The sequence below is a fragment of the Moschus berezovskii genome, chromosome 21, assembly GCF_049115385.1.
Source record: "Moschus berezovskii isolate FMDL1 chromosome 21, NW_MosBer_1.0, whole genome shotgun sequence".
NCBI lineage: Eukaryota > Metazoa > Chordata > Mammalia > Artiodactyla > Moschidae > Moschus > Moschus berezovskii.
Genome location: NC_142480.1, coordinates 10,309,269 through 10,333,269, shown reverse-complemented (window position 1 = coordinate 10,333,269; position 24,001 = coordinate 10,309,269). Strand labels below are relative to the sequence as shown.

Sequence of the window (24,001 nt, the reverse complement as noted above, 5' to 3'; positions counted from 1 at the left end):
TCCAGGACCTGGAACCCATCAGTCAATGTGGCAGAATTTCAGAAAATCACACTGGCATTCTTTAAGTCTGAAAAGAACAAGTCAAGTGTTAGTTGATAACTCTACCAGCAGATGAAGTAGAACTTGGTAAACATTTTATCCTTTTAAAGGACACATTTTCAGGTGACCATGGAATCAAAACATTTTAAAGATAATTTCTGCTACAACTATCTAAGTGCTATCATCCACTCTAAATGAACCAAAACAAGAAAATAAAAAGTCAAAAGGACACAAAGTGAACAGACCATAACTTTATTGGAGATTTACTTGGCTACAATTATTACAAAAAAACAAAAACAAAAAACGACTAAAGGTAATCGTGACCCTTAAGGTGCAGACTGCGAATTTCTGCAGCATGATTCCTGTATGTATGAAAGAATCACATCATGTTCCTTAAAAACAGCTGCAGCATGTGATGGTAAGTATTTTATTGTCAATCAAATTATATATGTTAGTCTTACTTGATTTTAGTCATTTTTCTTTCGTTCTATTTACAGCAGAAAAGCCAGAAATTTCATTCTGGTCACCTCTGCATTTTTGCTACAGATTCTGAGTGCATCTAGAAAATTTCAATGGTGGGTGATGTCCAAATAAAAATGGACTAGAGGGGAAAAAAAAACAAAAACACAATGATTAAAATATATTTACAAGTTAGTTTCAAAACATCATTTTCACCTCTAGTGGAAAATACAATAGTCTCAATGCAAATTCCCTATGTATTGCTACTGGCAAATTCCAACAACTTTTAAAATCATTTCAATATTCTTGGTCTTAAACATATCTTAAAAACTTCTCATGTACAATATAAAATAAAGAAATTTATTTGGAAATAATTAAGTTCCTGAAAAGCAATCAGTGGTTGAAAAAATATACCTATTTAAATGTAATTAAAATAACCATATAGGTAATAAACAAGACATGAGTTTCAGTTCTGCAGCGAACACAAACTGGTTCAGGGTGCTAACAGAACTTCAGATGCTGTTTGAAATGAAGATATCAAGGTCTCAGTTTGGTGGCTTAAACATTGTGTAAAAGGATTAGATACCCTAACAGAGCAAGATAGAAAGTTTTAAATCAACGGGGCCTGAAGACCGAACTGTGGTGGGTCTGCATCTCGATTAGTCTCTGCACTCTGCAGTCACCGGCCAATGTCAGGTGATGACTTAAAGAGCCGACTGCTGTGTGAATAATTGTACTTATGAACTGAACCAACAGAACCAGAGTAGCCTCCAGTCTCTTGCTATGTAGGCAGGGTAATTTGAATCTTTCTGAGGGCAAGCTATTATTAAGAGAGGAAAAATTAGCATTTTAAAAGATAATTACAGGAGTGTTAGAGGTCATTCTAAATTTAATCATTTCACATAACGTAAAAGAGAAAAGAAAAAGTTAACAAACATCTTTAAAACATAATTAAGAGTTCAGTTAACAAATCTTTGTCATACTTTCACAAACAGTAAAAATGCCACAGACAAAAATGACCTATTTAAGTTGTGCAAGTATATGACACATTGCAGGCATTATAATTATCTTTTTTCAAATTCGATATATCAAAACAGCAGCGAGGCCAAACCACATTTTTTCCTCTCGGTTAAGCATATTTTCCTTGAAATGAGGTAAAGCATGGTACCAAGTGCAATGCTTATCTGTGCTACATGAACAGAACAGAGGGGGAAAAAGCTATTACAAAACGCAGCATAGTCAGGACTGCTGAAAGTATTATTTAAAATTTAAAAAAAATCAAAAAACATTTACAATGAAGGTTCATGCCAACTAACCTCCACACAATCATCGCAAGGAATTTCTGCAGCTGCTTTTCAAAACGTGCCCGCCCAGTCCTTACCGCGTGTGCTGGCCTTACAACCACACCACCCACCAGCGGGGCTTCCAGATCACACCCGGTCTCACATGGCGATCACAGGAACAAAAGGATGACAGACAAGGTGGTAGAGTGGGCGGCAGACAGCAATTTTTTTTTTTGTCCCTTAATTAAATGGATGCAAAACATTTCAGTAAAGCTAAACTGGGGGGAAGTTTACAGCATTAAAAAATCAGCAGCACAAAAGCACTCGTGACCATTTCGTATATCTACATCAGAGTTCTGATTTTTCAACTTAGGAACCAGGGGATCAGAGATTGCTTCAAAGTGTGAGTCACAAACTAAAATCAGCTACTGTCCTCCAACCAAAAGGAGAAAAAGAAAAAAAATAAGCAATAGCTAAAGTCTGCTGTTGATAAAACATTTTGAATGGTAGCAGGAAATTTGAACCCCTGAGACTGTGTGACCTAATCTTATCCAAGTCTGAACTTTTTAGTATTAACAAAAAATACTCTTCTTAAGGTTACAAAATATATTGAGGCATTTTTCTCCCAACGGGGATTGTAACTGTGAAACAATCTGATTTTGGTGCCAGGAGGCCAGAGGATGCCTCAACACTGGGATTAGTGCATTAGACACAATGCAAGGCCCTAAGCTCCTGGCAGCAGGTAGTTTATAATTATCAAGAGATTTGTGATACAGCTTTATCACGAATCACCCTCACAAGGAAAATTCATATCCAGCCTTACTTGTTAAGTGTACACATTTACAGTTATTAATTCAAGAAGCGCTTGGTTTTACATTGTCAGATCTTACATGGAGGTGTCTTTAAAAAAAATCAAATAGAAATCGAAAGTTCCAAATCAGAATTAAATTTTTAAAAAACATGTCCACCCAAATAAATTTGCTCTAAAGCTTGTTTAGTAACTGAGATCTCACTGGAAGTTTAAGGTTGGAGACAATAAATCACGTGGGAGAAGCTGAATTCTCCCTTCACTCAGGTCTCCTTAGAAAGCGGAGCGAACAGGTTTCTGGGTGCACGCGTGCAGAGGTGTTTCTCTGGGGTGGGTGGTGCAGATAAAGCAAGAAGTACAGTATTTGACTGCAATTCAAAATATCAATGCAGCATTATATGAGGCGTCACGTTCAGAATGATGTGCTGGAAATTACGAGACACCTCTGTTCAGCTTTCTTGAATTTCAAGCATAATTAAGGGGCAATTGCAGCAAATCTCTACTGGTACGTTGGTGGGAGTGCAAGACTGACCCACAGCTTTTAAAAAGGTAAATTAAGAGGTATTATAGTTACAGTGCAAAAAAAAAAAAATTAAAATTTCAAGCATAATACATAAACATAGCACCAAATGGGGAGGGGAAAAAATGCATGCAAAAGAAAAGAACTGAGGTATTTAAGTGAAGAGTGCCTACAAGTCTAATTAAAGAAACTTAGGCAAATGCCTAAAAGTGTCTTTTTTCTTCCTTTTCCAAAGATGGAAACAATGAGCTAGTTTACCTAAATTAATGGCCTAAATCACAGACATATCAAAATTACGGCAGTTTGTCGCAAACGTTAAACTTTCATGGCATTAACAGCACAGCTTTGGTAGGTGACGTATGCATGCAACACTGTGAAAAGTACAGTGAGAAATGTGTGTGAGAAGACTAAGGGGTAAGGTGCTCTGTTCTGCTTCTTTAAGTGAGTAACCAGTCCATTATAAGACCTGCAGCATATTTTAGGTGTGATATGTATAAAGTCTATTTTGTTAGAGCAATAGCCTACAGGGCAAGGTTTATTTGCCACAAACAATTTCCATCCGTGGAACTACCTAGCCGGAAGTTACTAGTAAAAGAGGGGTATTTAGCCAAAGATGATTCTTCTGATGTATCTCTTTAAAAAATCCATAGGTTACCTATTCTGGTTTTGAAAATGTCTTCAGTACACCTGACAGAAATTCTCATATAATCCTGTCATTAGTTAGGTTACAGCTATACTAGTGAGTCATTAAGTATCACGCTGTCTCGAGGTCTAATGCATAATAAACAGAATGACGGGAATGTGAAACGGTTTGTTCCAGAAAGATCAGAAGTGAAAGGATATCCACCAGGATTTTACTTTTAAGGCAAGAACCTCTTTTATGCAAGACAACATGGCATGAGAAAACTAGAACGTGATCTGCCAACACGCTGGCCAGTGCGCATCAACAATCTGTCCCTTACTAGTGAGTGCAACAGCGACCGGGAGGCATCATCTTTCGCAATACAACGTGGAAAGGAGAGACGGCACAGGCGCACTCCTCTCTCAAACCGCATCCCTCTACTCCGTTTATCGACGCCGCAGGGCAGGCTCTGCCACGCACACTGATGGGTGCCCAGAGCTCTCAACAGAACCCGTTGTGGTTGGGGGTGGGGGGGGGCGCGGTGGTTGCTGTTCCAGGTTTAAGCTCCTTGGCCTCCTAACTCTAAGCGAAAACGACAGAAATTAAACTAAAATGAAACAAGACAAAAACTGTCAAGAATCACTTGGAACACTTGCGAAAATGTCATCAGTAAAGCACTCTCATGATTTAAACAAAGCAGAAGTGAGGAAAGAAGACAAGAAAGATTGTGTTTGCGCAAAAAACTAAAACTACGGTTAGTTTCCAACGTTTTTATACATAGGCTAAATGTGTTATTCTGTATTCTATCGGGTTATCAAACACACTTTACGTTCTGCCTTCAACTCGTTCCACTCAACGATCAGTTTTAAATCATCCTTTTCAACTTAAATATTTTCCACCTTAATTCTGCTTTCCTTTTTTTTTTTTTCCTAAATTTTAAAAAGGGGTTTTCAGCTGTTGGGAACCTGAGGTTGATTAGCTTTGAGGCTTCGCAGGGCTCTTCTTGCTGCTGCAGACTTGGCAATCCTGTAACTCCGGCCAACGCCTTTGAACTTCCCCTTTCCGACCACTTCCACGGTGACTCTGACCTTGCCGTCATAGGTTCGCTCAGCCGGGCTGCAAAAGAGCCAAGCAGCTCGAATGAGAAGTCGGAAGTGTTTATTGTTATTGTCAGTCAGCACTGAGTACAGACTCTCAGGCTGCAAGTCCCCTGTACAAGCTGACACCGCACGGAAGAGATGTGTGTTCTGACAGCCGCCCACTGCCGACAAGATGGTGCTGCCACTTCCTTCTCACCTCCCAGGAGCAAAAAGAGCCGGTCAACCAGGCCGCAAATGGCAACTGCAGGACAGCATGTCCCAGGGTATTTCTTCAAAACCGTGAGTTTACGGCATCTCTGAGGACTCTCCCCCCTGATTTTCAGCAAGTTAACTCTCTTCCATGCACACTTTTGCTTACCTGAATTTGGCAGTTTCTGGTTCCATTTCAAGCAGTTCTCGCACAGGCGAACGGGGCACATTTGCAGAAAATTTTTCTGTAATCAAAATGAAAGAGTAATGTGCTTAACACACTTGTTTTTTTTTTTTAAGTTGCTTTTAATTGTGATTCTGCTTCTTTCGAAGGGGAGTCAACCGTACCGATCAGTGGCCGCATCATGGGATAGTACACCTGCCAGACCATCTCCAGCGACATCCCGCTGTCCATGTAAATGGCGCCAGCAAGTGACTCGAAAATATCCCCCATGGCCTTTGGAACTTCAATATCCTCTTCTTTCTCTTCATCCTCCTCGGATCTCCTAAGCTATTACAGTGAGAAAATAAACTCGTAAGCAGAAAGGCCTCTTTGAAAGGCAGTCCAGAGATGTTTTTCTTTTCTTGGATGTGACTCCTGCTATCTCTTTAACAAGGGTAACAACATCAAATATTTATGACAGGCCAACTACACCGTAATAGGTTCTTCACAAAAGCTGTTGTTGTGTCCGAGTCTGAGACCCCAGGGCCTGCAGCACGCCAGGCTCCTCTGTCCCCAACTAGCTCCCAGGGTTTCCTCAAATTCTCATCCACTGTGTCCGCGACGCTATCTAACCACCTCATCCTCTGCCGCTCCATCTCCTTTTGCCTTCAGTTCTTCCCAGTGTCAGGGTCTTTCCCAATGAGTCCAAACATTACCTTATCTTAAAAAAAAAGTTTTTCACTTAAGGAAAAAAAAAAGCCCTTCTCTATTTAGTACTCTGTATTCAACAAGGGAAAAAAGATTACTCTCAAATAAAACCAAAGACAACCCTAACACAAACTGTAATAGTCAATAAATTTATGGAAAAAAATTTCAAATTCACGCACAATCACAGAACTGCATGCTGAAACAGCTTCCCGTCCGCAGCGCAGCTAGGAGCTGGCAGAATCCTCATCCATGCGGTGCGAGAAAGGGTGCACGCCGCTGCAGGGAGGGTAGACCGCCACTTTCTGGCAGGGAAATGCTATTCGGAAGAGATTTTCCTCCCAGCTCCCCTCTTATTAAACCACTTAATAAATGCTCACTATGACAGAGAACCTGACACATAGTAGATATTCAAATTAATAGCATAAAAATTTACATATGTAGCCAATGCCTTTTAAAAGTTCCTAATTCTTACCAGACCACCTGACCTGCCTCTTGAGAAACCTGTATGCAGGTCAGGAAGCAAAAGTTAGAACTGGACATGGAACAACAGACTGGTTCCAAATAGGAAAAGGAGTACGTCAAGGCTGTATATTGTCACCCTGCTTATTTAACTTATATGCAGAGTACATCATGAGGAACGCTGGGCTGGAAGAAGCACAAGCTGGAATCAAGATTGCCGGCAGAAATATCAATAACCTCAGATATGCAGATGACACCACCCTTATGGCAGAAAGTGAAGAGGAACTCAAAGGCCTCTTGATGAAAGTGAAAGAGGAGAGTGAAAAGGTTGGCTTGAAGCTCAACATTCAGAAAACAAAGATCATGGCATCTGGTCCCATCACTTCATGGGAAATAGATGGGGAAACAGTGGAAACAGTGTCAGACTTTATTTTTTTGGGCTCCAAAATCACTGCGGATGCTGATTGCAGCCAGGAAATTAAAAGACGCTTACTCCTTGGACGGAAAGTTATGACCAACCTAGATAGCATATTAAAAAGCAGAGACATTACTTTGCCAACCAGGGTCCGTCTAGTCAGGCTATGGTTTTTCCCGTGGTCATGTATGGATGTGAGAGTTGGACTGTGAAGAAAGCTGATCGCCGAAGAGTTGATGCTTTTGAACTGTGGTGCTGGAGAAGACTCTTGAGAGTCCCTTGGACTGCAAGGAGATCCAACCAGTCCATTCTAAAGGAGATCAATCCTGGGTGTTCATTGGAAGGACTGATGCTGAAGCTGAAACTCCAATACTCTGGCCACCTCATGCGACGAGTTGACTCACTGGAAAAAGAGTCTGATGCTAGGAGGGATTGGGGGTGGGATGAGACGGGGACGACAGAGAATGAAATGGCTGGATGGCATCACTGACTCAATGAACATGAGTTTGAGTGAACTCCGGGAGTTGGTGATGGACAGGGAGGCCTGGCGTGCTGTGATTCATGGGGTCGCGGAGAGTCGGACACGACTGAGCGACTGAACTGAACTGAATTCTTTGATGTGGCAATTCCATCTCCAGGAATTCATCTTAAGAGGGTAGCTGGATATTTAAGTAAATTTATCACAAACATGTTTATTAAAACCCTAACTAAAAATGCATTAACCATCCAGTCATGAAGGAGCTGTTTGAACACATTACACTTCAGCCATATTTTCACTAGCATGTAGCCTACTGAAAGTCATAATCCCAATTAACAATGATTGGGGAAAGTCACCCACAGTATATTCAGTAAAAAGAACAGGGTATGCATGATAGAATTTCATTTCATATGTTATATAAGTTTATGTTTATATACATTAGCAACAAAAAATCACAAAGTGATAATTTTGGTTATTTTATTTTATAAAATACAAATTACTTGTTAAAGAGAAATAAAAAGAAGCGGTGAGAGCCATTTCTAAATGGATTGCTTAGCCACACAAAATTCTATACAGTGGATTTATAATGCCGACTACTGGAAAAACAAGATAACTTATTGTTGTGGATGAGAATTTTAAAATTTACCAAGTTTACAAGCATCTACTTGTGGCTCAGATGGTAAAGCGTCTGCCTGCAATGTGGGAGACCCAGGTTCAATACCTGGGTTTGGAAGATCCCCTGGAGAAGGAAATGGCAACCCACTCCAGTACTCTTGCCTGGAAAATCCCATGGACGAAGGAGCCTGGTGGGCTACAGTCCACGGGGTCGCAAAGAGTCGAACACGACTGAGCAACCTCACTTTCTTTTTTTCACGAAGTTTAATTCTCTTCTTTGGTGAAGAGACTTTCTTAAGATCAAACAGTAAGTTAGAGAAGCCAGACCAAGGCATTCCCCATCACTTTTTCGTAACTTCCACACATACATTTATATAAACAAAGGGCAGGAAAAGAATGAACAAAAACTAGCAAAGCCAGTATGTCCAACTGTTATCAGAAGGTAACTATTTTTTTTTTGACCAAGGATCTTAGTTCTCCAAGCAGGGATCGAACCTGTGCCCCCTTCATCGGAAGCTCAGAGTCTTAACCACTGAATCACCAGGGAAGTCCAAAAGATAACTTTCATTTTAGCTAATTCCTCAACTTCTAAGCTTATGTATTTCTATAGAAGGAGACTAGAAGCATATTGAATGTATCTGAGATAGCTGTACTCCACCTCAGGCCACTGATCTCAAAAGAGTGTGCCAGAAGGAAGAGGGAGCAAGGGTACCAGCTGTGACCCTACTTCAGCACACCCGCCACCTGATTCAGTGTGCCTGACCCTCGGCCCCGCGGCTCCACCTCCAAACCCAGGCTCCCCACTTCCCTCACAGGACGCCAAGCAAGTGCACTCCTCCTTAACAAAGTCTGTGTAACTAACAGCACGGAGGTGCACAGTCAAGAAAGGATAATTACAGTGGCCACCAGAGTTATGAATGGATTCCGAGTTCTCGTAAGAAATCTACAGAAAGAACAAAGGAGTCAGAATCAGAAGAAGAAATGAGAGCGCTCTCCTGGGTACCCAGGTATGTGGATGGACGTCAGTGAGGAATCAGAGGCCAGCAGGATCTCAGCAAAATCTTTTCTTACAAAACTTCACAACAGCTTACATACACACAAGAATTAGCTCCATCACCAAAAGGACCTTTGGCTGAACCTACAGGAGACATCTCTCAAATTCCAGTCCTTAAAATTTTAGAAGTTTGCTTTTTAAATGAGATTTCCCCATTTCAAGTGAAGCAGGATGTACATTCATGATGCTTACCTGAGATACAGCAAATATTTCTGATCTCTTTTAAACAGAGAGAAAGGACAGAATCCACCATGCCGAGCTCTCACTAAGGTTAAAGCTTTTTAGGGGACCGGGGTGGGGGGGGCTGCACCTCTCTGGCGTGCCTGAATACCAGAAGCCCACATCAAGGACTGGGGATGAAGCTGCTGGAAGCCCCTGGCTCCTTCTCCTCACCAGAATGACCACAGTACCTGCAGCCAAGTTTAAAAGGGCTGCCTGAAGACTATGACCCACGTAGGTTTCCTGGAGAACGCAGAGCACGCTGAGGACCACAGCCCTGGCCTTCAGCCGGCTCTTTGGACTGTGTTGAGAAGCCTAGTTGGAAGGCTTAAACACTGAACTCGACGTATCTTAAAACGGCACTAACCTCAGAATCCATTCCTTGCATCTCGTTCTTCTCGAGCTGAAACTGCACGAAATCGTCAATGACATGGAAGAGCTCGGGGGAAACGGCCTTAAAGTACTTGTGGTAGTCATACTTCACAGCCAGCGACGCGAAGATGGTGTTGTTGACCAGAGCAGAGCGCAGGTCGGTCAGAACCCCTGGGGAGTGCTGCCGTGGGTCTTCATAAAGGTGCTTGGTTATGAGGTAGTCTAAAATTGCATCTCCCAGGAATTCTAAGCGCTGGTAACAATCTGAAGGAAGATTCAAAGGGAAGCCATGAGCACCAGCAAAACCACCAACACGATTTCCCAATAATAACTCAGTTAAAGGATGGATTCCCCCAAGACCCACTGAAAAGACCTTTATTGAGGAGGGGATTCCATTTATACATATATTCTTCAATGACAGAATTACTGAATGACATCCTACTGAAGCTTCTGAAAATTAAATTCTAGTGGCAAATTAAGCACATTTCTGATATATAAATTGGGGTCATAAAATCCTTAAGTTGCCAGAAGACTATCGCTTGTTAAGAAAAAGGCATTTCCCAAGTGACATCATTTCACTGAGCCCTTTTCCTTTGGCTCTCTGCTGGCCAGGTAGGTGCTGGGGCACCATTCCAAAGCCTCCATCACGATCGGCAGCTAGCAAAGTCAGGCCCTGCTCACGTCCCCTCCCCACGCTCCGCTACCACCACTTGGCACTGTCCACTGACACTCGGGAAAGTGTGGGAGTGACACACACCTCATCACTCCTGGGTTACATTTGTTACAAAAGATGACACGTAGAACAAGAAGACCTTCTTCTCAAATTGAATGAAAAATGGTGAATTTTACACAAATCAAGAAGGAGAATAGTGGGGGCAAGCAGAGACCTTAAGCAAAAATGATCAATGTCAAAATGTGAGACCTTATCGACACTAACCAACACTTCTATTTTCTCACACTGATTTAAAAAGAGCCGTTCAACTGTAGAAACCGAGGTGGGAATAGAATAAGTGAGCAGCCCCCTCACGCCCAACGAGCTCAGAAGCAAGGGCTGAGACAGAATAGAACCCAGGGCTCCTTCCAGTAGAGTGCGGTAGAAAACCAGGCCTCGTTTCTTCTCCACAAAGAAAAACAGGTTTTAGTTTCACCAGTGTTTCTAGTGCAGAGCCAGATAATTTTTCACTTTTGGTTTTACATTCTTCTGATCATCTTAAACTACATTGTTTTTCTTATACAAACGTTATTCTCAGCTTTGGTTTTCTGAATTCAAGTGCTTATGACTCTGACATAGAGAAAAAACAAAACACAACTGCAGACTCTCGCTCTTTCACAACCTGAAGCTGGTTTTGGTTTTAGGCGCCTGTCCTCCCTTCTAATCGGATGGACTGGGAATCGATTAAACAAAAGAGAAAAAGGAACATGGGGCTTACTGCAAAGCAGAAGGTGACGGGAACAGAGCGAGGGCGATGGAATCTTCCTCTGATAAGGGTTTCTTTTAATCTATTCCTCTTTAGACTTTAAAAGACTTTAAGAGAGGGGCCTTTGTGTTCAGGAAGAACAATAAAAAGACGTGGAGACACATGCAGGACCTAGGAATAAATTATTTAAGAACCTGAAGCAGCAGTGACCGGACACCATAAAGGCAGTGGGATAGGAGAAAATGGCAAAAAACATCACAACACTAAGGCTCAAATCGAATTATGCTGCACAGAAAATGACACGCACACGAGTTGCTGAGACAGCTCTGCTCCCAACTATCAAAGTTTAGGAACAGTGTTTGCGCCCAGAAAGATGAGGGGAAAAAAGGACTGCTTTCATTTTCCTGTGCTTCCTCCCCCCACTGTGCATATTAAGCTCTAAATCTGTACATACACAGATTATTCCCTTTACATTATTTTACAGGTCGATCCAATTAACACCAGGTCTCATTTTCAGAGCAGCAAGCTGTGGTCTGGGGCTCCTTACCCGTGATCGTATTGTAGTGGTAGGAGGCGTGTGTAAAAGCCTGTAGAAGGTAAGCCTTATTCTTGAATCTGTAGTTGATTTTCTTTTCGAAATTTTCAAAACCCGAGATCAGGTGACGCAGTGTCCTGTCTGCATCGGGGTGATCAAACATACACCTCGGGGGGATCTTCAAACACCCATACTCCAAGTCTTTCAACACAGAGGCTCGGGAGCTGGCTCCAGAGGCGGCCGCACGGCTCCCTGAAAGGCTCTTTTGTTGGCTGGTGAAATTCTCCCTGGTCGGGCACATGGCCTTTTCCCGATCAGTCCTTTTAATTACCGGGAGCACCTTCAGCCCCAGTGAACAGAGGAAAAGCTGAGCAGCCCTCTCGCCACAGCTGGTTAAATAGCAGCCCAGCAGGGCTTCCACGCAGTCGGCTATGCTTTTGTCGGCAATGCACTGCTCGGTGTGCAGGTCGTAGGAGATGGACTGCTTCCCTGTGTCGACACCACAGTTTTCTTCTGATGGATTCCAGAACCCCACCACAAAGTCATCCTCTTCAACAGCTTTGCTCGGATCCAGATAGCACATCGCATCCCACGAGCTGTAGTCGAAATCCTCAAAATCGGATGAGAATGGCAGACTACCTAGGGAGGACTTTTTGGGCATTTTCCACTCGTATGCAGAATCGGTGGCTGAAAAAGGAGAAAGCGAGATTTTCTTGACGAAAGCCCCTGACCCCATCAGCATGTTATCTATGAACTTGATGTGTTCCTGATCGTACTCCAGGAAGTCGTCCTCGTCGTCGGCATCCTCCTTGGGAGCCCTCCACATCAGATCCTCCTCCTCCTCGTCCTCCTCCTCAAAGTCATCGTCCAGTTTGCCATTAGCCAACATGCAGTCTTTTGTCTGGAAGAGGGGGAATGGGAAAGGAGGGGAGACATAGCTGCTGTTTTTAAAAGGGTTTGAGACTCAATAAAAGCAAGGGTTATGGATAATTTCAAATGACAACCACAAATACTAAAAGGCAACTTTCAAATCATGCCCATTTGTTTTCAATTAACATAAAATAAGTTATTTAATCATATAAACAAAGTAAAACATGTTCTTTGAATGTTCATTTTCTAAGTTATAAAATGACCTTTATCTAGTATGAAGCTTTAAGTTAAGGATTTTATACATGGATATAAAGTTTAAAATTAAGGCTCACAAGGCAAAACTTCAGCTAAGAATTATAACTCTGGCAAGATACACAATGAAAGCTCTCATATGCCGATCACAGAGCTCTTCAATTTTGCTGACAAAGTTTAAAAAAAATTTTTTTTAAGATTTTCAAATTAACAAAATTAAATTTCAGGTGTAGAAAAAACACAACTTCTGCGACTAAGAGTATAAAATACAAACAGATAAAATTATTTTCTTTATAACATTAAAAATGTACAGTGGGGCTTCATGATGAAGTTTTTGTCCCTACTGCCACTTCAAATCCAAGCACATTCACTACAATGTAAAACTCAACTGCCTGGCTTGGAAACTAAAAGTGATCATGAACTAAGCTATGAATTTGAGAAATTATGCTTTTCCCTTCAGGGTAACAGATTATAGCATAACTGACAAAAATAGAAGACAATTTAAACTAACATGAAACACAACAATCCAATTTCTGTCAGAAGGTCTTTGCTAATTCCAGTTTCTCTGGCAAAAGCTTATTTGTGAGTGACAATCTTAATAATGGGCCAGGATTCAGTAACCATGGAACTTTTCTGCAATGCTAGAAAGACAGCAAATTTCTGTTGTGCAGTGAAAAAAAAAAGAAAATAAACAAGGCTTTACTTGGTGAGAAAGGCAGGAGGGTGTGCTTCAATTTTGATAGTGTCAGCTTTGCAGAGTATTATGACAGAAAGGTTTTCAAGCTTTCTGTGGAGCATTTTTTTCAAAAGAAATACAAACAGTGCATTTGTCTGAAAAGAAATAAGTGCAATGAACCAAGCCATGTATCTACAACTTTCTTTCTATTTTTTTGATTAAAAAGTTTATGATTTCTTTTCAAGAATAAGGAAGAACACCAAAAAAAAAAAAAAAAAAAGCTATAATGATGGACACCTCTAGGGACTATTACCTAATAAAAACCTTATACCTTCCCAGAGTAACTTGAGATGTTTTTGACTATCTGGTCCGTAAAGTGGGGTGGAAAAAAAGGCCAAATTTTGATTTTAAAAAAGACAATAATATTTTCATTTTAAAACATCCTTATATATCTTTAGTAAGATGCTACCATAACCAAAAATTGGCAAAGTGCAAAAAAGGCTGGGGTTTTATCAACAAATAAGCTGTGTGATCTTATGCAAAGTTCTTTAATGCCTCTGGGTTTTGGTTTTTCTATCTGCAAAATAGTGGGATTCCACCTCATCAATAGTTTCCAGGAGCACTTCCAGCTCTTTAAGAATAAACAAAAACAAAAAAACACTAGCAAGAAACTCTTTGCTCTCACAGTTCAAGTTCATTTTCCACCTAAGCTCTTCCCACCTTTGGCATCTGTACGCAAAGCTTTCATGTAAACCTACTTGCTGAGCAGCAAAGTAGGCAGAATAGGAGTAGATTAAGCATAAGCGTACCAATATCATATAACAGCCTATTTCAAGAAGCAGAAATTATTAAATAAAAACATAAACAGTATTTTAATGCAATCTAAAAACCAAAGTACCAGGCCATTTGAAATGCTAAGGAAAATTAATAACTTTATTTTGCATCTTAAAAAAAATTTGTTTTAATTAAAAAGGACATGCTAATATCACCTTTATGCTAAAAATAAAAAAGTTTTTAAAGCACCAATGATACTATGAAACTATTTATAAGGCAGGATAAGTGTTTCTGGAATTTTTGTCATAGACATGCAAGATTTTCTCTGAAGTTCTCAAAATCATACCCACTTTCCTCTAAGCTTCTATTTCTAAATTAATAACATATATAATTTTTCTAACCCAAGTTGCATTAAAATACTCAATGCTCTGCCAGGTAAGTCCAATTTCTGTAATAAGTCAAATACTGCACAAGTATAAAAATATACTCAGTGAATAGGTAAAAAATCAAAACAGGATCACCAAGCATGCTACCTGGAAATACTTAAAAACAGATTATCTAGGGAAAACATGTCAGAAAGAAGATGAGAGAAAAAAAAATACAGATAGAAAACATAACTTGTGAAAGAAACGGTATTCTCATCGCTGATCTGAAGTAGAGATGAAGTAACAATTAACCAGTTCATCATTAATGCAAAATAAATGTCTGAAAAATGACACTGCTGGCAAGATGGCCTCCCAGCCAACCGCACTGGACGGCCAGCTTCCACAGCTCCGGGCTCCCAGGCCCTGCGAGCTGCCCTCTGGTGGCCTTCCAGACGAGACGAAGCAGCAGCAGCAGCTAACGCTCACAGGCTTCTTTTAAGTTGTTGGCGAGATTTAAACTATTTCCAGGAAACTACAACCTTTACGTTTTTTTTTTTTTTAAGGTCACAAGAGGAGACATAGTCCTGAGGAAGCCCTGAGCTGCAAAAGCAAGATTTTACTGAAATCATTTCACAGACAAACTGGAGATTACAGGCTACTGATTTCATTGAACAGAGCTAAGGAGCTACAATAAAACATAAGATGTAATATTCAAGTGAAATGTCACAGTTAAGCCCTTTCTTTTTTGAATCACAACACCAGACACTCTTTTGCCTTTGGCAAGGGGAGATAACAGAAACTGTTCTCTATCACAGTTACAGCACTGTTCTAATTCAATGAAAAGACATTAATTTACTATATTGCATTTCTACTCTCATTAAAAACACACTGGGGAAAAGAAACAAAAAATTAATAGAACAAGATTCTGCCCCGTCACCAGAAAACAAATCCACCCAGTTACCAGAAACTTACCATTTCCTCTTTTTCCCATTTGTCTGTGTTACTTTTGTCTTGATTTACTACATAACCAGGAGGGAGCCAATTCACAGGGGGGTCAAATATGGACACCACCATGCGGCTGGGCAGCCCCTTCTTTTTTCCAAGCCGATACAGATTACAGTTGCTGACCTGCAGCAGAAAAAAATTTATGCGACACTTATCCATAAACGGTCACTGTGGAAACTCATGTAAGACATTAACGTAAGTTTCAGCTAAAGATTCTTCATCTTCCGTAACTAGTCATCAGTTACACAGACTGAATGCTTTTTCTATCTATTCCTGATAGGAAATATTAATCTGTAACCTGAAGATGTAAAATTCAAATTGCTGATTGGAGCTGTCAAAATAGAAAATAATCGAAATCCACCAAGTCCAAAATGTCCCAACATTCTCAATGAAATAAAAGGCGGAAATACCATAAACTCTAGCTATAAAATAAAAACCAGCATTGAACTGAATTAAAATAATTTTTTAAGTTCCTTGAACCTAAACTATAAATAGGATTTCAACTACAATGCTTTCCCAAATATCATTCTTTTGTTTTGGATGGCATTTCAAGATATTTCAACTATTTTAAAACAAAGCAAAGGTAATAAAGAGAAATTCCATGTTTACCAATGTCAATAAACCAACTTTACTGTTTTCCCTCTGGTCTGTTTTTTCTAAAGCCTTCATCTCCTCCATAATCCACTCAAATCGCTGTGTCTCTACCTAGTTTTCACTTGAACACCAAGGTCTAGAACTGTCAATCTTATTTTCCAAAAACTGGGCTCCTTTTTATTGAAGTACTTCATGAGTCCCTTTCCCCCACGTAACTCAATAGCCCTGAACAAGCACCCATGCTGGAGAGGCAATGTTGGGATGTGAGACAGAGAAGTGGTCCCTGAAGCCTGTGGGATGGAGGCGGAAGCCCCCCAACAAGGCTCACTCTGGGCCGAAGGGCTTTCCCACGCCGCCCGCATGGCATAAGCAGACTCTGGTTTCCCTCTGCACACCGTGGGACCACGGCATCGCAGATGCCAATGGGAGGATAAAGTGCGACAGGCACTTGGACGGAAATTACAAAGTCAGCGGAAATGGTCCGCAGGGTGGAGAGGAAGAAAGAGCTCAGAGAAGGCCAGGGGAGGCACAAGGTGGGGCGCGCCGCGTTCACACGGAGACCTGAGGCGAGCAGAGTCGCAGCAGCAGGTGTGTGCAGGCCCGGGAAAGACAGCCGGGGAGGCAGGCTGGGGCGGCATGCCAAAAGGGCCTTCAGCTCCCCGCTACGCGAGTGACGATCATCTCCTCAGCAAGAAAGGAGCCAGAGCTTTCTGAGCAGCAGGACGGAAGAACTTTCAGAACAGAAAATAGTTTCTTTCCTGCCTAAGAGGATACCGTTACTTCCCACTCACTCTCAGCCTCTGCACCCACGCTGGGGAATCTCGTCTGACCTCAATGAGCACTCCTTCAAAGATGATTCCCCCAGACCGCATCTAAGTCCTACATTCTTAATTACTTGAACGTTCACCAGCAAGCCCGTGAAGTCCGAAAGCCCTAAACTTCACTTTGACTCCGACACTCATGCCCCCCCAGCACTGGCCCCTCAGAGCCTGGCTGCTCTGGGGGTTACTCCTGCAGCAAGCACCCTCTTTACTTAAGGAGGCTGCAGGGAAGGCTGTGGGCTCCAGCCACAGCCACGCTCCTGACCATCCCAGACCAGCCAGGTGAACCGCCCGAGCCGACAAAACTCCTAGGCAAGAGTTTTCTCATCTGCAAGATGGGGCTGTGTCATCATCTGCCTCTCAGGGGTTCGCCGAGAAGACTGGATGGAGGACGCCTGTGGGCCGCTCAGTGCAGCGCCAAGTGTCACGGACAACAGCAGGGGGAGGTCGGCGTAATGGTCAAGAGCAAGGTCCCTAAAGCCAGACTGTCTAGGCCATGTATTTCCACACTTTTGACGGCTGCCACAGTTTACTCACCGAGTGCTGACACGCTCTGCCGTCTGTTCTCTGTTTACACGCTATAAACGCACGTCCTTCCATTAACTTAGCCCTCCCCTCATCACAAGTGACAGTTCTTCCTTCCAAGTGCTCAGCAGCTTTGCGTGTTATGTGCCAAGCAGGTACCTGGCGCCTTGTGATCCCGCTCTCATCATTATTTAAATATTTATCCTCATTACTTTTCTTTTCTGAATCTTAATTCCACACTACATTTAGTGTCACTCCTGTGTGGGGCTTCCCTGGTAGCTCAGATGGTAAAGAATCTGCCTACAATGCAGGAGATCCAGGTTTGATCCCTGGGTCAGGAAGATCCCCTGGAGAAGGCAATGGCAACCCGCTTCAGTACTCTTGCCTGGAGAATCCCATGGACAGAGGAGCCTGGCGGGCTGCAGTCCACGGGGTCGCACAGAGTCGGACACGACTGAGAACAAGCACTGTCCTTTTCCCACGCGCAGGCACCAGAAGCCCCCGCTGCCCTGTCGGGTGTGGCGGCCCCTGCAGCAGGACTCTGCTCGTCCTCTGGACCACGGACGCTGGAAGCCACTCTGAGTAATTCCTCTAACTGCGCGAAGGTTAAAGGACGGCTCCTTACCTTTTTGCTTCTCATGTAGGAAAGGCGGCCCTCGTGCGCATCGGGGTAAGTGCAGAAGAGATACGTGGTGATGGCGTGCTTCAGGAAGGAGTCGCCAAGCATCTCGAGCCGCTCCAGGTTAAATCCATCGCTAGCGTTCGAAAGGGTCAAAGCCTGAAGAATGAGCCCAGGGTTGGGGCCAAGCGTCCTCGAGGAGTACCCAGGAGAAGGGCTCTGCTCAGAAGCCGTCCTGTCCGGGGGCGCCTCCCCAGTCTCTGTAGTACCAGGCACGGCAGCCGTCACGGGACTTCCATCTGAGGTAGACGTGTTAGCATTTCCATCAAGGTATTTATTACTCAGTAGAGTACATTCATCGCTGGGCTTGGGCTGGTTCTCGTAATTGTATAAATTCTGAATGGGATATGAGGTAGTTGGTTGTACAGGTATTTCCTGCTTGTAGTAATTCAGATGGTTTCCTTGGCAAAAGTCTCTGTTAGCTAAATCGTAACTGCCATTGGCAAGACTTTTATTGTAAGAAAGACCATTAATTGCTGTCAGATCTGTTGAAACTTCAATTTGGAGCTTACCAGGTGACTCGCTGAACGACGTTCTGCAGTTCACAGGCATTTGGTCATGATTTTCTAGAGAGGGGGTTCTATTAGCACCTTGATGTGCAGCATGTTCAGGGACGACAATTGTGCTGTGCTTACAGTAATTCTCATTTTCAGCCGAAGAGGAGTTAGCAACTGAGATGAAAGATTTGCTGTCGATAGATTTTTTCCACCCGAAGTCTAAGTTAGGGTATCTGCAAAGACATTTTTCACAACTTTTCATCAGACCCTTCAAAGAGGCTGGCTTAAAGTGTGATCTGAGTAAAAGTTAAATAAAGGTCAGTATAAATATATTTCTACCTTAGAAGAGAAATAAGGTTCCAAGGCAGACATCAGCACTACTGGGAATTCTTCACAACATAAACCACGCAGTGGGACGTGGCTCTCTGCACTGGTTTATTCCCAACCCCGCAGCACTGTGTGGGGCTGAGTTCATGAAGCCTGGGGTCAGCCTAGCAGACCTGGAGCCACAGACTGCACGCACTGGGACTCCAGGCCAGCGTGGTGACTAGCTGGGAAATTTCGAGTACTTTACTCAATGTCTCTGTACGTTAGCTACCATCCTTGGAACCAATAATTCCTACCTCGTAGGACTGTCCTAAAGATGAAATCATCTAACATAAGCTATAGCGCTTAAACCAGCATTTGACACTGTAATAAGTGATTGGTGCTATTACCTAGTTCCTCAGTTCCTGAACCAACTTGCTCTTGCCAACTGGATAAGCAAAATAAGTTTGAGTCATTAAACCAGTAATCTCCTTAGAATGCAGAGACTTGACTGGTGAGAAGAGAACAACTGAAGACAACACACTGAGGCAACTGCTCTTCAACATATATTTGATTTATCAAAGAGGAAGAGCCTTAAAATGTCAGCCCTAGACAAACAGCTCTTTTTATTTTTACTTGAACTGCCACCACTGAAAAGGGAACGATTGGTTTTGACCTTAGGCTCTCCTCTCCCTCTGAGCATCAGCAAACGATGACCTAATATACAGATGCTCACTTAGGAGTCAAATGATGCATCTAGTTCAGGTATTAAATAGATATCCACATTTTCTTTCCAACCTTTTAAAAAAATATTCTACATAAAATTAAAACGTGACCTGAAGTCAGTGCTTTTTGCAAACGGAATTTCATGAGCTGTGTTCTTTCTGACCCGCGGCACAGGCATACCTAAAATCCACAGGAAGTGATCTGACTCCCACACCAGCATCGCTGGCTGTCTGGGCTCTGAGCTCCTCTGCAGTCAGAAGGCAGTGAAGGCGGTAAAGTATGCTGGGGAGACAAACGGCTTTTCTCCACAGTGATGCTGGAATTGGATGTATAGCACAGAGTTCCGGAACCAGTATCTGTGAGTGAGCAAAACATGTGGATAAATGTAAATTGTGGAGAGGGAAATATAAAGCAAGCACACAAGAGAATAAAAATAAAACTTAAAAATCAATTTCACTGAAGAATAAAGACGAAAACCAGGAACACTAGCAAAATCTTATTTTTAGAAATATTTAAAAAAATAACCCTTTAAGGAAAACGGGATTTATCCTAGGATTTCATGATATAATTGCTACCAGTGGACCAAGCGTAAAAGCCAAACCTCTCAAGCTTACCAAAAAGACATTCATCTTGTTGAGGTTTGACAGAAACAACAAAATTCTGTAAAGCAACTATCGTTCAATAAAAAATTAATTAACTAAAAAAAAAGACATTCAAATGAAGTCAATATGCCACATTAATTAAAGCAAAACGAAACCCTAGGGTTGGGCAACTTCCAAAAAACTCACAACTCACTCAATTCACTTGGTAACATAAAATTCAAGCATCAACTCGCTACCTGTTTATTCTGCAGGCTTTCCCACTTGGCCTTCCTCTTCTCAGCACTGCTTAGAGGAAGCGCTTTCCCCTTCTGATTCAAATGGCGAGGTGTCAAAAGATTAAGTCTAGAAAGATTTCAAAATAATCTTATCAAACAGACAAAAACCAGTTCACTCTGACAGCGGCTCTACGACTTCAGGGCAGCTCACTGGAAGAGCTCATTCACACTGCAGACCCCTGAGCCAGACTCTGGGCAACTGTGTGTGCCAAGGACCTCCTGAGTTCAGGGTCTACATACCAGTGGGCCGCAGGACCACAAACCTCCACATCTGCCTACTGACCTTGGGAAACTGGCACAGGTACAATCCAAGTGCTCTCTCTGGAGTGCCTTACCGTGAAGACGTGTGGTCCACGTCCAGCAGCGGCTGGTTGAGATTGGTCAGGTCAAGGTTATACTTTGTTTTATAATACTCCGCAAATGTTTCATACTCAGGGGAAGGAAATTTACTCAGGGGGGTAAGATCAGTGTACACATCAGCAACATAAAATCGATGAGGCTGATCAAAATTGCGGTATCTAAAAAAGAAAAACAGTTTCAGTGACTTTCCGGTTTAAATCAACTATTCTCAAAACACAAATTGTTTTTAATATGGAAATGCAAATTATGATTTTAAAGTAAGAGTTCAAAAGGTTAAAAATATATAATAGCAACGACACTTCAATTCTAACTAAAACATTTCAAGTGAATTTAAGTCAAGAGGAACTATATTTATTATCAAGTGAAAACCTGACTCTCCATTCTCTCCTATTCTAAATATCTCATCCTTATTCTAAATATCTATACTTTGATAACACATGAAAGCCAAATGGCTCCTTTTGTTGTTGTTCAGTCGCTAAGTCGTGTCTGATTCTTTGCGACCCCATGAGTTGCAGCACGTTAGGCTCCCCTGTTCATCACTACCTCCCCGAATTTGCTCAGAATCATGTCTGTTGAGTGGGTGATGCTATCTAACCATCTCATCCTCTGCCATGCCCTTCTCCTGTTGCCTTCAGTCTTTCCCAGCATCAGGCACTTTTCCAAAGAGTGTGCTCTTCACATCAAGTGGCCAAAATATTGAAGCTTAAATGGCTCCTTTAAATATATCTAATTTTATCAATATAAACAGTATAGAAAACTTTCAATATCCAAGCAACCAAGTAAATAGTTTACATATTACTAACACTAAAAGAATGAAGGGATTGAAACTCTAATACTTTGGCCACCTCATGCGACAAGTTGACTCACTGGAAAAGACTCTGATGCTAGGAAAGGTTGGGGGTGGGAGGAGATGGGGACGACAGAGAATGAGATGGCTGGATGGCCTCACCGACTCGATGGACATGAGTTTGAGTGAACTCCAGGAGTTGGTGATGGACAGGGAGGCCTGGCGTGCTGTGATTCATGGGGTCGCAAAGAGTCGGACATGACTGAGTGACTGAATTGAACTGAACTGAAACATGAAAGATTCTTGCCCCACAAAACGTATGCTACTGCACCATTTCTGATATTGATAGGCTGGTGTTAACCAACATTTAAAACATGGCATTGAGGTACAAAGTGAAAAAAGAAAAAAGCAAAACAAAATCCAAAGACAACTGCAGCCAGTATTTTAATTCTTTAAAAAGTATGATATTTAATCTTAATGCTCAAAAACTTTATCCCCTAAATTTTTACCAAAAAGGCGGCGCTAGTGGTAAAGAACCTGCCTGCAAATGCAGGAGACATAAGAGACTCAGGTTCGATCCCTGGGTCTGGAAGAGTCCCTGGAGAAGGGCATGGCAACCCACTCCAGTGTTCTTGCCTAGAGAATCTCACTGACAGAGGAGGCTGGCGGGCTGGGGTCCACAGCATCACAGAGCGTCGGACACAACTGAAGTGACTCAGCACACACACAGCAAAGCACTGTAATTAACTGTTTTCACTGCACTTAATAACACAATGCCTTTCAACGAATTTTAATAAACTGTTATTTATAATCAAATTCTTTAAGACTTTTGGGATTAAAAGGATGGAGGTTTTACAAAGAAAGCCTATCAAGATCATTTAGATGAGCTGACCTTCACAAAGTAAAATCCCTTCACCAACAGCCATTTCAGGTTTTGTTTTTATGTAAGTAAACTGGGGAACACAGGCCTGCCACTAAGAGATACCTAAATTTTCTACTGGCCACATCAATGCCAGCGTCACAGCCCACCACATGCCCCATGTGCCCAGGGGGAATCTTGAAAAGCAAGTGTTACCTCCACTTTGCTTTCCACTTAACACCTTACCTTGGAATGATAACTGCATCTTGGTAATCTTCTAATTTGAAAACAAAGGGAGTTTCTTTTGAATACTTTGTGCTGGGAATGCCTATGCGAGCTTCAGATTTCTCGATATCTTCCATGAATTTAAAGTCAATGTCCAAAGTGCTGGAGTCATTAACTTAGGGAAGAAAAAGATCTTTTAGCTTGTTAAAATATACTAATACGCGTAAGACCCTCCCTCAAGCTCTACCTTCATTCCATGTGCCTAGTTCAGAGTCATCAAAGAGATTTCTGTACTATATTTAGTAAGCTCACTGTTAAGCAACACTTTCATTTTTTAGCTACTATACAAACAACGCTTTAGAGCCTGGGTCCTTCTTACCAACATTAAGAGGTAGAACACAGTAGGCTGAGTCCGCGTCTGTGGGTTTAAATTCTAGTGCAGGTTTTTCAAGCCGAAGAATATGTGAGAATATATACTGGTGAAGTCTTGTGATCAACTCAAGCATTTGCAGAGATAACGTGAAGCCTGACTTCTTCAACTCAATAGATATGGTCACCTCTCCAGAGCGCGTGTACACAGGAAAGTGTGGGATCTTCGGAGAAAGAAAAATAAAGCCCAAGGTTAGCCAAGATTTCAGTCCATAATAAACAGTTAACTTCAGAAGAGGAATGATGCTTTCAATCAGGGGAACAGAAGAGACACTTCCAATTGTAAAATAGTGACCATTTTGAGGTAACAAAAGACAGTTACTTTTACAGTCACTTTTCCTTTTTTTTTTTTAAAAAAGACACTCCAACACAAAAGGCCACTATGAAACGTCCACCTGAGGTATGGGCTTGGCTGTCAGTATTCCAAAGCATCTCGTGGTGTCCTCGGGGGGGTAGAGCTTCCGCCTTCTGAAGTTGAGCTCATCAGGTAACGGTGTCGTCAGGACCATTCCGATCACGTACAGGTAACAGGGCTGACCGGGCCTGGGGTAGCTCTCCCGCAAACATTCTGGAATCTGGGAGTGGAAAGAAAAATGTAAGCAACGAGTGCAAGCATATTCACCTCTTTTCCAGATGTTGGCAAGAAAACAAGTTTTTTCCTGGCTTTACTAAAAGCTGATGAGAGGAAACAAGACCCAAGGCAGGAGACCTCCTCATTTACTTAACCTCACTGGAGAGGTGGCACTGCTGGGAGTGCAAGAGCATACGAAACCATCAAACACCGCAGGGTCTTTCAACACAACACTCCGCATTTGATGGGCTTCCCTGGTGGCTCAACAGTAAAGAATCCACCTGCCAATGCAGGAGACATAAGTTCAATCTCTGAGTCAGAAAGATCCCCTGAAGAAGGAAATGGTT

General features: G+C 42.2%; 1 protein-coding gene across 6 annotated transcripts in view; it reads right to left on the bottom strand.

The window, feature by feature from the left end:
- Window positions 1-275: 275 nt before the first annotated feature.
- DICER1 (dicer 1, ribonuclease III) overlaps window positions 276-24,001 on the bottom strand; it is a 75,068-nt gene continuing 51,342 nt past the window's right edge. For all 6 annotated transcript variants that reach the window (XM_088829873.1, XM_088829874.1, XM_088829875.1 and 3 more), the window contains 13 exons: window positions 23,479-23,658; window positions 23,034-23,247; window positions 22,676-22,829; window positions 20,759-20,941; window positions 20,385-20,490; window positions 19,727-19,902; window positions 17,964-18,747; window positions 15,366-15,521; window positions 11,469-12,357; window positions 9,499-9,767; window positions 5,369-5,531; window positions 5,190-5,265; window positions 276-4,847 (listed from right to left, as the gene is read on the bottom strand). In XM_088829873.1, coding sequence (XP_088685999.1) covers window positions 4,682-4,847; window positions 5,190-5,265; window positions 5,369-5,531; window positions 9,499-9,767; window positions 11,469-12,357; window positions 15,366-15,521; window positions 17,964-18,747; window positions 19,727-19,902; window positions 20,385-20,490; window positions 20,759-20,941; window positions 22,676-22,829; window positions 23,034-23,247; window positions 23,479-23,658 — 3,516 coding nt within the window. In that variant the 3' untranslated portion in view covers window positions 276-4,681. The remainder of the gene's footprint in view (window positions 4,848-5,189; window positions 5,266-5,368; window positions 5,532-9,498; window positions 9,768-11,468; window positions 12,358-15,365; window positions 15,522-17,963; window positions 18,748-19,726; window positions 19,903-20,384; window positions 20,491-20,758; window positions 20,942-22,675; window positions 22,830-23,033; window positions 23,248-23,478; window positions 23,659-24,001) is intronic.